This window comes from Lagopus muta, chromosome 2 (assembly GCF_023343835.1).
Source record: "Lagopus muta isolate bLagMut1 chromosome 2, bLagMut1 primary, whole genome shotgun sequence".
NCBI classification, from domain to species: Eukaryota; Metazoa; Chordata; class Aves; order Galliformes; family Phasianidae; genus Lagopus; species Lagopus muta.
In genome coordinates, this window is record NC_064434.1 from 56,061,653 (window position 1) to 56,075,220 (window position 13,568).

At 43.8% G+C, this 13,568-nt stretch overlaps 1 protein-coding gene across 1 annotated transcript; it reads right to left on the reverse strand.

The window, feature by feature from the left end:
- LOC125689622 (p53 apoptosis effector related to PMP-22-like) lies at positions 1–8,426 on the reverse strand. Its single transcript, XM_048937050.1, has 3 exons — positions 8,094–8,426; positions 1,196–1,339; positions 1–622 (listed from the first exon to the last, which is right to left on the reverse strand). The coding sequence occupies exons 1-3, from the start codon at positions 8,302–8,304 to the stop codon at positions 387–389; spliced, it is 591 nt and encodes a 196-aa protein (XP_048793007.1). The 5' UTR covers positions 8,305–8,426; the 3' UTR covers positions 1–386.
- Between the last annotated feature and the right edge of the window lie 5,142 nt (positions 8,427–13,568).

Consider the following 13,568-nt stretch of genomic DNA (forward strand, 5'->3'; position numbering starts at 1 on the left):
AAAAAATAAAATAACTTGCAGGTCCCCCCTGTGGGTTGTTTAAAATCTCTCCTCCTTTCCAGCTTGCAAAGCTACATCTTTATTTGTAAGGATATATTTGAATAAAATAAGGATGACTCAGTTGGGAGGGAAAGGAGTAAGTAAACCACCAAAACAGAACTGACATGAGAATATGTAAATAATACTTTAGGTAAAAGTTATTTGCTTACAGATGCCAATGGTTTTTAATTTATTTTTTTTTAACCAGTGCTTGTAAGAAATATACTGAAAAAATAAGGTAAGGTTTTAAGTTGTTTTTTTTTTCAGTCTCTCATAATTGCACCAACATTTGCAGCAAAGGTGTTCTTCTATTGCTTTGACAGTTGATTGCTGTTGGATTTAACTTTTCAATTTAAGTATGGTGCTCTATCTGGGGAGGAGTAGTAGTATGTCGGCTTGATGTTTCCCAGGACTTCATCTTCCCAGTTGGGGAGGCAGCAGAAGAAGAAAGCACAACCTATCACAACAACAGTGCTGGCCCAACCGAAACCGTAGGCCCAGCTGAACATATTAGCTCCCATCAGTGGAATTTCTTCTGTGAATTTCACTGGATAGATGACCAGCCCTATGATTTGGAATGCAGCTAAAGAAAGAAAGCAAAGAGTGCCAAGAGTAAATGATAGTGAATGCTGTTGTTATGTTCCCCACTAAAAAAAGATATATTGAGATAACTGCATTGCCCCTTCACATACGTAAGGATTAGCTCCAGTCCCATTCTTGCAGCAGTGCATGATTCCTGGTCTGGGCAGGTCCCCAGCTGCCTAGTGGCAGCTGGCACTGCTGCCTCACTGAGGTACTCACGTGTGCCCAGAACAGCCCTATCCCACAGCCAGGTGTCTGTCCTGATGGGGCAGTCACCTCCTGCTTCTACCATACCCACAGCTCCTCCCTCCCTTGGGAAAATGGAAGGCCTGGGGCTGCTGGCTTCGAAGCCTTAATATGTGACTTGCAGGGTCAAAGTTGTTGGTTGCCCCCATGCACTGTTTTTGGGAACTCGTTGATTACACTCAGGGCACAGGTTAAATATCTCATTTTCCATGAAAATGAGTCATAAACCAAAGACAGATTATTTCACAAGGAAGGCTCCATCTAGCATGTTTTTCTGCTCATGCCTGTTTTACATCTAATACAACCTTATCTTTGCACCCAGCCTTACCAACAACAAATAGCAAGCCTCCAATTCCTCGCACAAAGTTGAAGCGAAGTATTTCAATTGAGAATGCGATGACTGCGAGGGCGAAGCAGATGACCAGGATCACAAAGCCAACGAGGTATGTAGCAGCTGCTGCTCTCCCCCATCCTTGAAAAGAAAAGAAGAAAGGTGTCACAGGCAGCAGTGCACTCAGCTGTAGGTCACTGCAGGTCTTCTGTTCCTTTTAGTCATTCTTTGTTGAAATGCTTTACTGTAAAATGCATACTTTATGCCAAAGCAACATTGAATGTCTCCAAAGTGCACAGCTGCAGAGAGACATGATCATCAGAGAAGCAGCATTGAACACTCTGCCTGCTAATTTGTCCTGCTGAAAAGAGAGACATAGCATAGAGTGGTAGTGGCAATAACACCTCCAAACTCAATAAGTGTGGGAGATCTATAGATCTCTGAGCAGAAAGTGCACATAACCTGTCAGAATGTGCTTTATCATCATCACTCCATTTTGACATGCAAATTTAGAAAACCACTTCCATGCACAGGAAAGTATGAGAGCAGACGAGGGTACAACAGTAGAGAGAATTGCTGGGAAATAATAATGTTGTCACCATACAGCTTCCTGTCTGCTTGCTTACGACAAGAACTCTGTATGTGAATTAACATTAGCATGACCAAAAACAGACATGGAGTAGTCGAGCTGAGACACGACAACAAGGAGAATGCTCTTGAAGATAAATATCTATTCACAGCCAAAACGACTTAGTAATAGGTAAAATATCATGGGTGGAGAGGTAGTGCAGTCAGAGGTACAGTGAAAGAGTTCTCTGAATCATTACTTTGAGATTTGGTGGGGCTGAGCACTGCACAGAGTCCTTGGGAAACAGCCAGAGATTTAAATTTTGCAGTGATGCAGGCTTGTGAAAGGTTCCCACTGTGGCAGAGCTCATTTTCTTTAAAAATGTGCCAGGAGTTTGAGTGTGAATGCCAAAATACACAGGTGTTTCCTGCCCTAGAGGCAGGACACCTGCGCACAGGGGTAATCATATCCACCTCAGTCCTTGGGTTCCACTGAGCTGTCACCACAGCTCCCTTTCCAAGTCCACATAACATAGGTTCTGACTTCCACACATTCAGACATAGGTAGGGCCAGATCCTGAAATCCCTTTAACATAGGAATAAAGGGAACAGTGAGATTTAGGCCAGAGTATTTTACAAAAAAATCTCCCTTTCATCAGAGTTGTCTGTTCCGGTATGACTGAAATGGTTCTGGAGAAACATTGTTTTTCACATAACCTCTGTAATTTAAGTCATTTCCCTATAAAAGATTAAATAAAAAAAAAAGAGAGAACTTTTTCCTGAAGAGCTGAAGTCCTTCGCCTTAGCCCAATCCAATTAGCCCACTTGATCTGCTGTTACATAGAAAAAAATAGTAATTTAAGGCAGAGAATACAGTAAAACTATCACAGATACCTCTATTCCATACAGCAATTTCCTATTTGAAAGCAAAGCATTATTTTACAGCTGTTTTCATGAGACCAGTCTGATTTTTTCTCTTGCCCCCCATTCAAAAATCAGAAGTGAAACACAGCCGCTCCCTACCAGAGAGTTTTCAGCCTCAAGCCCTCAGCCGCCACCTCCTCCTGAATGAAGTCAAGCTGGAATGGAAAGGGTAAACAAAAGGCTTTTCTTGGAGCTACTTAAGACAGTAAAATCTTTTCAAACCAGTTCTTGCCAGCCTCCTGCAGCCAGTCCTGCGTGTTTTGTCTCCATTCCCCAGGAGAGTGCCGCAGGGGAGGAGGGAGGGAGGACACCCCACTGGCCTTTGGAGGTGACAGTGGTGTCAGTGGTCCTGTAACAGCTTTTCCTTCAAAATATTATCTGACATGCCTAATGCAGGTACTGGGTATCATCTCCACAAAGGATTTATTTAGGGATAAGGAATGTAAAGGAATATTTAGCCACTACACACAGCCAGCTCAGGAAAAGTAAACTAAAACTAGGAATGCTATTTATTGATATCTCCTCTAATAGGAGAAAAACAATAACAAGGGCAACCAGGAATTCTTAGTTATCAAAGTGCTTTCCCCTACAGATGCACTATGTATGCTGGCACAGTGCAGAGAGCCAGGCTTGGCATCTGTCTCATGCAGGTTCAATTGCAAACCTAAAACTGCCAGCAAGTTGGATGCCTTAATGTTTGCTGCAGCACAAACAGGACTGCAAGAGATACAGGCTGCAAAGCCCCCGGTGCTATCTCTGCTCTTTCCAGGCTCTGTGTGCTTAGTTTACAAGTATAACAAGCTTTGGGATACATCAGCCTTGGCCTCACTCACAGTGACTTATTTGCTTGTCTCTGGCAGTATGAAAGTGATAACCCACATAGCTACAGGAGATATCAGGAACATTATTCTCAAACCCAGCTTTTTTCAGATCTTCAGGAACAGAGCAGCAGCGAGTACCATCATTGGAACATGTACAGTAGTTTTTGTGCTCACATGCAACAAAATTCAGTGCTGGCAAGCACATACCTTTCCCCCTCCCACTGGGTTATCTGCTCCTGCAGCACTTATCAGCACTGATAATACTGATAAGGCCTGATAAGATGAGCCTTTGGTGCTGGCCCCTGTGACGGACTGATCTGCTCAGGGCATGACAAGATAACAGCTGCAGAACAGCCAGCCCACCACATTAGCATTGAAGGGAATTCCAGGAAGAGCAGGAACATGTGGCTATATACAGTGGAAGGGAAATCTCAAAAATGTTAACCCCATCATCCCCATGCTGGTTAAGATCGGCTTTCTGGCTCTGCGTCCTCCAAAAAGCTAAGCCTCTGCTTCAGTTCTTCACCTGTGGCACCCAACTTTCAGGGGCAGAGGTAGATATTGTGTCTCTGCCTTAATTGTGGGAGAGATCTGCTGACAGTCTGAGAAGGTCAGATCAGCCCCAACATTTGGATGGCTTGTGCTCAGAGAACTTTGTAACCACAAGAGAGATAGCCAGAAATTATATATGCCATAGAAATAAAAAAATCTCTGGTTCCTTTATTTAATACAATTTCTAACTCAAAACAGGTATAAATATGACATCTGTTTATGAAATCAAACAACAATACAAACAAGGTGATTTGGGGCTGTATAAATAGAGAGTCAGAAGAATGGGAGATCAGTAATGCAAGCAGTTTGAGGTATTTCTGTTACCCAGGTAACTACTCAAAGAAGAGTTCTTTGCATCCAAGCAGCAATGAAGAAAATGAAAGGGAAGAAGAAAAAAAGCCTATACGAGAGCTATAGTTGATGGAAAAGATTAAGAGTTTTATTATACAGCTTAATTAATAACAACTATGCAAAAGAACTAAGCTGCAAATGTTAGCATGCAAATAACTAGGATGGTTCAGGACTACTTGAAGTTAATGGTGAGCATCATTAATAGGATGAAATTGAAAAGAAAACATAATGACATACAAACACGGAAGTCTCAGTTTTAGCTGTACTTCCTGATTTTATTTGGCTCAGCGTCAGTTGGGAAGAAATGGGAGCTCTACAGGACATTTACATTGAGATTTCCCTGCAGAAATGAATAAAAGGACTGAGAAAATAGTCTAGCAGGAAGATAAAGCACTGCAGGATATGAAGTAACAAACCCTTCTCATCTTGGTTCACTTATTTACCAAATTGGAAGCTGGTTTATCAGCTTGTGGATAACTGGAATCTTCAGGTAGAAGTTTTTACTATGACATGCTTAGTTGAGACAGAGTTTTACGCTTTAGTTGTAACAGTTTTCTGTATATAAATGACAGTAGCAATTTTTCTTTGGTGTTGAAAGCTCATAACATGGAAAGTCCAGAAAATATGTCTTTGTTGACAAAACAAAGGAGCAGCGGACTGCCAGCAAGAGAGCACTGCCAGCAATATTTTCTTGCTTTCATAACATTCAAATTTCCATGACACCATAACCAGTGAGGGAAAAGTATGTGCACGCCCATCACAAGCCCAGGGCAGCCCAGAACTGAGGGACTGTCTGAAGAGCCTGCTAGGAATTAACACTAGGTATCCCAGCTCTCCCTTGGTTTTAGCAGTCTGGAAATACCAATTGCTATACTACCAAAATGCTAAATGAAAATCTGGTTGCAGCCCTTTGACTGCAAGTCAGGAGAGGCAAAATCCTGTTTGTTTCCAGCCTTCATTGCCTTGCTGCTGCTTGCAGTAAAGGTGTGCCTGCTTGCTGGCAGGAGACAAGCCTGTCCTGCTGCTGGGGAGTTTCAAGACATGTCTGCTGGGTGTAGCTAGCCATGCCGACTGCTGCTTCTCTGTTAGTGTCCTCTGAGTGCCTTCACCCTGCTCATTTGTTTGCTAGGACACATTCTGCCACCATAAATCAGACTAAGCTGTGCTTGAACAGAGGCGAGGGCATGGTGAATGTACCTGTAATGTTCCTCCTTTATTTACCTGGCCCCTTGGTGAAGGCGGCACATGCACACAGTTCCACTAACGACCTGTAGTATCGAAGTCCAGTTCTTTGAGCCATGGGCACAGTGGCACAGCAGCAAGGAAACATGATTCATAGAGGCAGAGTCCCACCTCTTTTTTTTTTTTCTTTTTTTTTCGGCACTTACTGAGGATGCAGATGAATGCCTCCATTTTTCTAAGTCAGCTATTGTGTACTTAATGAATACCAACCAGCTGTTAGGAATGTAAGAAGGAGTTAACCACTTTTACTGCACATGTACACACCCATCCCTCACTGTGAGGACTCAAACCAAAGTCACTGGGAGCAGATATTGAGGTCTCGGAAGATGCTGTCGCCCACTAACACTGTCCCTAAACATATAGGATCATCACTGTTTAGACAAAGGTAATCGCCCTCCCCATGCAACCACGCTGCAAACAATCTTCCTCATATCTGATGGCTCACTGATATGTTTCAAACACAGTCACCAGTTTTATACTGCACTGGGCCAAACAAAGTCATTTTGAGTCATACATTATGAAGTATGGCAGCTCTGTGTTGCAACATGTTAATAAATACACAGATACTGCCAGGCAGGTACTTGCCAGGTGCAAACCAGTAGAGATATCAAATCGAAATCCATTCTTCACCTCCCTACTGAAGGATATTCTACTCTTATTTTTCCCTTTTTATTTTTTCTATCTTATGGGGACTGTAAAATGTTCACTAAGAAGCAATTCAGTGTAGGAGACATTCTTATTTGCAAAACTTTGTTAGTCTGTTCCTGCCCCTCTTTCCTATTTAAAGTAAGTGATCAAACTGCTTTTTCTCTCCCTCTCCCAGCATATATGCCACAGCTCAATTAAGAAGATGTCTAATGCGGCTTTCTACTAATGGGGACCACTCTGAAATTTTGTTTTCATCTGGAGGAACAAGATGGTTAGTCTGGAGTAGTTATCATATGCAAAACACAAGTTGTGCACCTCAATTAATTTACTTTCCTGCAGCAGTGCTGTGAAGGCCTGCTAGGCATTCCTTCCTTTGCAAATGCCCTCACCTACTTGGAGTCTAATTGCATTAGCATAGAAAAATGGAAACAAATCAAACCCAAACTCATATTTTACATCCTGTCTCTGGATGCAAATAGACATTAAGCAGACAGTGGCCCTGATTTCCTCAAAGCGAGAGAAGAGGCAAAGCCAAGTTAATCAGTCTAAGCCAAGGATTTGAATGAGCCTTGTTTAAGGTTAAATAAGCAGTTAGGGATACCATTCTCCTTTGACAGAACGGTTGAAAACTTCATAAAGTCACTCTTGCCCTAGAAGACACAAGGCTGAAACAAGGCACACACCCTTCATCACTCATAGATGAGAGGCAGGGACACTGCAGGAGAAAGCAGACCTCAGCAGCTCTACTGCACAGACACTTCATGCAAAGCAGATTTTACCCACTCTCCTGTGCTAGTATTTTGGCTCTGGGTAGTGGGACAACGAGATTTCTGCCACTTACAGTAAGGCCTACAGCAACCACCAGGCTGGTAAATGATAGCAGTGCTTTTGCAAAACATTCCAGATTTCACTGAGTTGCAATGGCAAGCACAGTGCTGGGAGGAAGCCTCCCTGCCGCCCATGTACAGGCTGGAACCGTCCCTTCCAGCTTCCAGATGCGGTCCCCAAAGTACCCTCATCCAGGACTATAGGGCGTGTCTGTTTGTCCCGAAACATTCTGTCTGTGAGAAAAGCAGATGCAAAACAGACCACAGCTAGAAAAGAAGATAAAAACAGAATGTCCCTGAGAAAGACAAACTGGGACTATGTGGTAAGAATATTGCACTGGTAATGCCAGATATAAAGAAGTGAAGTAAGATAAAGCCAAGGCACAGTTACTCCCTGATTTATGACTTAGTGCAATAGGGAGATATATACAGGAAGCTGCATGTTTTCCATTTGCAAATCCAAGCTGCAGGTCGGGAGGCATTCTTTAGCCAGGGAGGGTTAAGGGTCCCCTTCCCCTAGCAAGGGGGCAGCTTTGCTGTTGCCCAGGTGCAGGGAAGCCCAGTGCGAACTCTCCTGCAGTGGGTCAGCGAGGGAGCTGCGTGCTGTAGTGTGAGGCTGCCTGCTCTGCAACACACAGAGAACTGCTGAAAGCAGACTTGTGGCCAATTGGCTCTCTTACTTCAGTTATAAAAGAAAATAAAAAGCAAGCCTTGTTCCTTACTCCTGATAGGAAAGATGCCTAAAGCAGTCTGAGGTCCTGTCTTTTTGTTCATTAAGGCCCTGAAATAGCACTGGTTCTGTCTTGGAAAACCCCATCCCAGGCAGCAGCTACACCACCACAGAAGGGCTGACAGCCTTCGCTTTGCCAGTGCGTGCTGGACAAATGTTTCCAGCCTTATCTCCCCTGAGCTGCAGCCACCAGAGGACAGGGTCCCGGAGGGACAGGCGGGCTCCCCGCTTACCATAGTCCATGAGAGATTCACAGTTCCAGTTGAGGTCCTGCTCGCCCCGCGTGCAGCTCTCCCACAGAGACGCTTGGTGCACGTAGGGCTCCGACTCAGACTCCAGCCAGCCCCGGCCTGCCAGTGCGATGATACCCATGATGATGGCCAGGCCCAGCAGCAGGGGCAGGAGCCAACGGCACCGCCAGCAAGCGAGGCTGCACGCCACCATCCCGCCGGGCTGTTGGGGCACCTGTGAGCCCGAGCTGCTCGGGGAGGGAAGGGTGGGTGCCGCAAGGACGCTCCTCCAAGCAGAGTCTGGCTGGCTGGCTGTCGGAACTGAGCTTTAAAGCACGCTGGGAGGAGGGAGTCCCACCCACATTCCTGGGAGTGAGCGTGGCAGCGGCAACCTGTGGGGCTGGCGGAATGGAGAGTGCGGGGCTGGGTCCTGCTCCTCACCCTGACCTTACTCCATCTGTGCCAAGTAAATGTCCAGTTATGTTCCTGTCCCACACTTTAACTCCTTACTAGCTGCTATCCTCCCGCGTCAAACTCCACTTCTTGGTCATGGTCGTGGTGTAGCCCTGTGCCCTTGTTCGTGACAGCTCTGTCACAGGGAAAAAGCCACAACAGCCATGAAACCCCCAAACCGCCTGGATGGACACCTCTAACATCAGGGTGTATCACCATGCCTAATCCAAACGTTTCTGTCCTAAAATATGCAGTGCTGTGTGTTGGCTAGGGGCATCCTCACAACTCTGCCTGTCAGGTCTTCAGAACACATGAGCCTTCTTTTAACTTTCATTTGGTTACATGACTCTGCATGATACCCCTACATTAAACCCACAGATGCTCTCAAGTCTATCTGACTTTCTCCCCACCTTTGCAGATGTTCTGTCAGCAACTGTAGAAAAACACAGCAAAAACTTCTGGCCCTCACTGTGCTTCACAAGCCCTGCCTTTTCTCCTGGTATTTGGCTCACATTTCTCCTCTCCGTTCACCAGATAAAGAAAGATCATCATTGCCTAAACTCAATAACACTAATTATGGCAGCCATTTTAGGCACTAAACACTTATATGTTGTTTCATGATTGAAATAATCAATTCCTTGCCCAATTTTTGTACAATTTTAATGCAAATGAGAAGAAGAAAGAAAGGTGTTATTTGAGGATGGGAATATGACATTATTCACAAGGAAACTGCATCATGGCATGAAGGTTAGCATTAAACAAATGTGTGGTTTTGAAATGCTTGATGGCTATTGTACTCTGTCATTCAACCAGGCTGTGCCAGACACAGTACAGGGGTGGTACTCAGGACCTCTATACCCTTTCCCCATTCCATATCTGGAAATGTACCCCAAAGGTGAGCAAAATTAAGGTTTCCCCATTATATGACACGAAGGCTCACCGAATATCACAGTCACAGGAGAAACACTTCTCCACATTAAGATCAGCACACATCCCATTGTGTTATCCCCATGTTATCCCATTGTCTAGCATTAGTGCCTACTCTATTCATATAGGCAGATGTGCTGATCACATGGGATGCATGCATATTGGGCCCATAACACACACATTTGATCAAGTTTTAAGAGCAGCTTCAAGGTTTCAACAAAGAGGTTAGTAGGGCAGCAAATGTTTGAGGTCTGAAGGGCTGAAAGCAATTACTGGGTAAGGCGAATTACATGGGATTCAAGGAGGATGTGGGGCTATAAGTTCATACTGGACTGCACCAAATGGGATTTTGTCACAGCCATGTGGAATGTGTTCAAGCTGACTGATGTCGTAGAATCACAGAATATTCTGTGTTGGAAGGGACTCATGAGGATCACTGAGTCCAACCCCTGGCTCCGTACAGGACTACCCAACAATGAAACCCTATGTCCAAGAGTGCTGTTTAAATGCTCCTTGAACTCTGACAGATTGGGCCTTTGCCCACTGCCCTGGGCAGCCTGTTCCATGCCCACTGCTCTCTGGAGAAGAACATTTTCCTAACACTCAGCCTGATTCTCCTCTGATGCAGCTCCATTCTGTTCTAGGGAGGAGGTACAGTGAAATTCATTTGAGTGTTGTGATACCAAAAACAGAACTACAAGATGGTATAAAGAAGTTGCAAAAATCTCAGACAAGTTACCTCAAACCAGGTGAAGTTTCACCAGGTCTCTCAGCTTTCTCCTCAAAGTTCCCACCAGAAAAATCTATGAAGAAGGTATGTGTATCTGGATATGATGTGTTCTTATGTGCTTGTTTGAGAGAAAAAATAGGATGGTGTGAAGTTTTTGTTCTGTCAGTGACGTTCAAAGTACATTATTTGTATTAAAAAGCAGCTTTAAAAGATTATTTATATATATTTTGTATAGTGTGTAAATGAAAAGCTATAGCTATGGACTATAGTAATAATTAGTGGAAACTGCAGAAAAGCATTTTAAAGTTGATGATTTTAAGATAATCCATTTCTGAATAGTATGGAGGGACTAGTTACCATGGTCTCAAGGGCTTTTGCCTATCAAGCTCATATTGGCTGACAAAATAATGAAGGGCTAATTTTAAAATCTAATCTGTCTTTAAGTCACCTATCTGGAAGATTTAATGGCCTTTTGATTCTGGCATACTGAGATTGCAATACATATATATATGCCTATACATATGTATGTACACATATCTCTGCCTTTTGCTTATCCTCAGTGGGCACATTCCCAGCCTCATCCAGTAAAGAATGGAGATTCTGCTTAGTCCTCCTCTTATATGATGATATATTTGTAAAAGAATTTCTTGTTCCTTTTTACCCTAGTGGCCAGGTTGAGCCTGAGCTTTATGAGAAGCAGCTGAAGGAGCTGAGATTGTTCGGTCTAGAGAAGAGGAGGCTCAGGGCAGACCTTATTGCTCTCTATAACTACCTGAAGGGAGGTTGTAGTGAGTTGGGGGTCGGCCTCTTCTCCCGTGTAACTAATGATAGGACTAGAGGGAATGGCTTCAAGCTGCGCCAGGGGAAATTCAGGCTGGACGTTAGGAAATACTACTTCTCTGAAAGAGTGTTGAAGCACTGCAATGGGCTGCACAGGGAGGTGGTGGAGTCACCGACCCTGGAGGTGTTCAAGGAACGTTTTGACGTTGTGTTGAGGGACACGGTTTAGTGAGTACTATTGGTGATGGGTGGATGGTTGGACTGATGATCTTGTGGGTCTTTTCCAACCTTGGTGATTCTGTGATTCTGTGATACTGTGATTCTGTGATATCTGTGCACATGTATATGTCTGTGTGTATAGTTTTTGTTTCTAACTCCTTTTCCACCCTTCAGTTCGTGGCACCCTTTTTCTGTAATACCAATTTGAATTGTTACCAGTTTTTTTATTATCATTTTTGAATCCTTGATTACCACAACTTGGTCCTTCTCACATCCTATCAGATCATCGACACCACACTGCAACCAAAATAGTTTTCTTCATTCATTCTTTATTTCCATGCCCACCGTTAAGATTTCATTCCAAATTGATAATTTTTGCTTGAACTACTAGATTGCATGTTTGATATGTCAATATGTAATTTTTGCAAAGAGGAGAGGGAAGAATTAAGTTTTTTGGCTGTAGAGAGGACTTCGTGTGCTCAGTGCTGAGAGACATTTTTCCAGCAGCTTATTGCCAGCACTGAAGTCACCTCAGAAGTAAGTACAGAAGCTGTTTGCTTTAGCAGAAAACATAGGAGCTGTTGTCTATTGCTGGAAGAGAAGTGAGGTTAAATTTCATCAATTTTGCAAGAAATATAGCAAGGACACACAGCTCAGAAAATTGCTCACTTTGTTAGAAGGTCAGACATTAGAGAGTTTCCCCAGTTCAGAAAGGCACATATAGTTGGTTGCTGTTTATTAATTGCATTAATGGATTTCCTAAAACAGGGCATGCCCTGCAGTGATATCCAGAGAGGCAAGAAGCCCACTGGGGTGCTGGGGCAGTATGACCCCACGGTGTCATGCCATACCAAGCCCACCAAATCCCTCCTTTGGCATCAACAGTCCTCATGGCATGCTCAGCACTCCCTGGTGACTGCATGAGGAGGCAGATGAGTCCCCTCTTAGTTGTAAACATGGGGCTTTGTCAATGGAGATCCAAGGATGTCCTCCTATTTACCTCACTGTGCTTCACATCTTGCCTGCTAGTGGCACTACCCTCTACACACCAGCAATGCATGCAGTTAAGCACAGCATTACATTTGCAGAGCGGGAATACCTTAAGGTGAAAATTCCCCTTAGAATTCCTTGCATTTCTGGGTACTATTGATGGAAATGTCATTCCCTATGAGGAGGCTGTATACCAACATGCTACAAAGATGACATGCAAAAGAAAAAAAACGACTGGGAAATCCATCTGAAGTAAAAAGATAACACACCAAAGACTTCCTTTCATGTGACCAAGGACCTAAAGCGCAGAGAAGTCATCTGCATTCAGTTCCAATGTTACTTTGATTTAATAGTGAGAAAAGCTAGAAAACCAATAAACCAATGCCTCCTGCAAGCAAAATAGGCAGCTCCAGCAGCATATGTAGTTTCTGTCACCTCCAGCTTGTGTAGCCAGCACAAACACAGGGACCAGATGGTAGTAGTCTGGGGGCTGCAAAAATACGTGCATGAAAAGCATGTAGTGCTATGATCGTGAGGAAAAGATGCCCAGTATTTAATTACATGAAAACCCAATTGGAAAACCCAACTGAAGGTTTGCTTTACTACATTACTGGAAACGCCTGATTCTATCTGGGCATTTTGGATCATGCTCCTCTGTCAAATGGATGTTACTTTCAGCTGTGAACATAGTTACTGTGGTTATTATGAAAATCTAAACCTCTGCTTCAAATTCTTATTTTACCACAAGAAAAAAAAGGAACTGTATACCTCTTTCACCACCACTATCCTTACTTTTAGTTTTTTATTATGCCAATAATTAGATCAGTTAATAATCTTTTGGGCTCAACAGCTGTATTTTTCTCTTCAGTATAACAAAGGATGTGCTTCTCCTGCAGACGGTGTTGTGCATAGAGTAAATCATTTACCACTGCCAGCAATTACTCACCAAGATATCAGAGAGAGCAAGGCAGTGCTGAGTGAAGGTCAGCCATCAGCTCCAGCCCAAATGGGCACAGCAGGATTCTCACGGATACAGCTTTGCAGAGAGTAAGGGTAGGAACCTGCAGGCTGATTCCCAAGGGTGTGTTTGGGGGACATAGTGAGCAACAGAGAGCGAAGATCACAGCTCAGCCCCCACGCTGGAGGCCATGGGGCAGGACAGGGTTCTCCTTGGGATCCCCTCAGGGCTGGAGATCTTCTCCTTTTCCCATTTTACCTGAAGACATTTTTTTTCTGTCCTGTTTACATATTGTTTAAAGCATCTAGGAAAAAATCAATGTTCGCAGACTGAACACCTGTTGTAAATCCAATTATTTTTTAATTCATGGGTGTTGTCCTTCTGCAGCGTCTTATGCTCGCTCTCCTCAGTGTTCAAGTGC

Coding starts and splice junctions, on each gene's coding strand:
- LOC125689622 (XM_048937050.1), bottom strand. CDS start 8,304: ATGGTGGCGTGCAGCCTCGCTTGCTGGCGGTGCCGTTGGCTCCTGCCC. Junction 1,340..8,093: donor TGAATCTCTCATGGACTATG/GTAAGCGGGGAG, acceptor TTTCTTTTCAAG/GATGGGGGAGAGCAGCAGCT. Junction 623..1,195: donor AGGCTTGCTATTTGTTGTTG/GTAAGGCTGGGT, acceptor TTCTTTCTTTAG/CTGCATTCCAAATCATAGGG.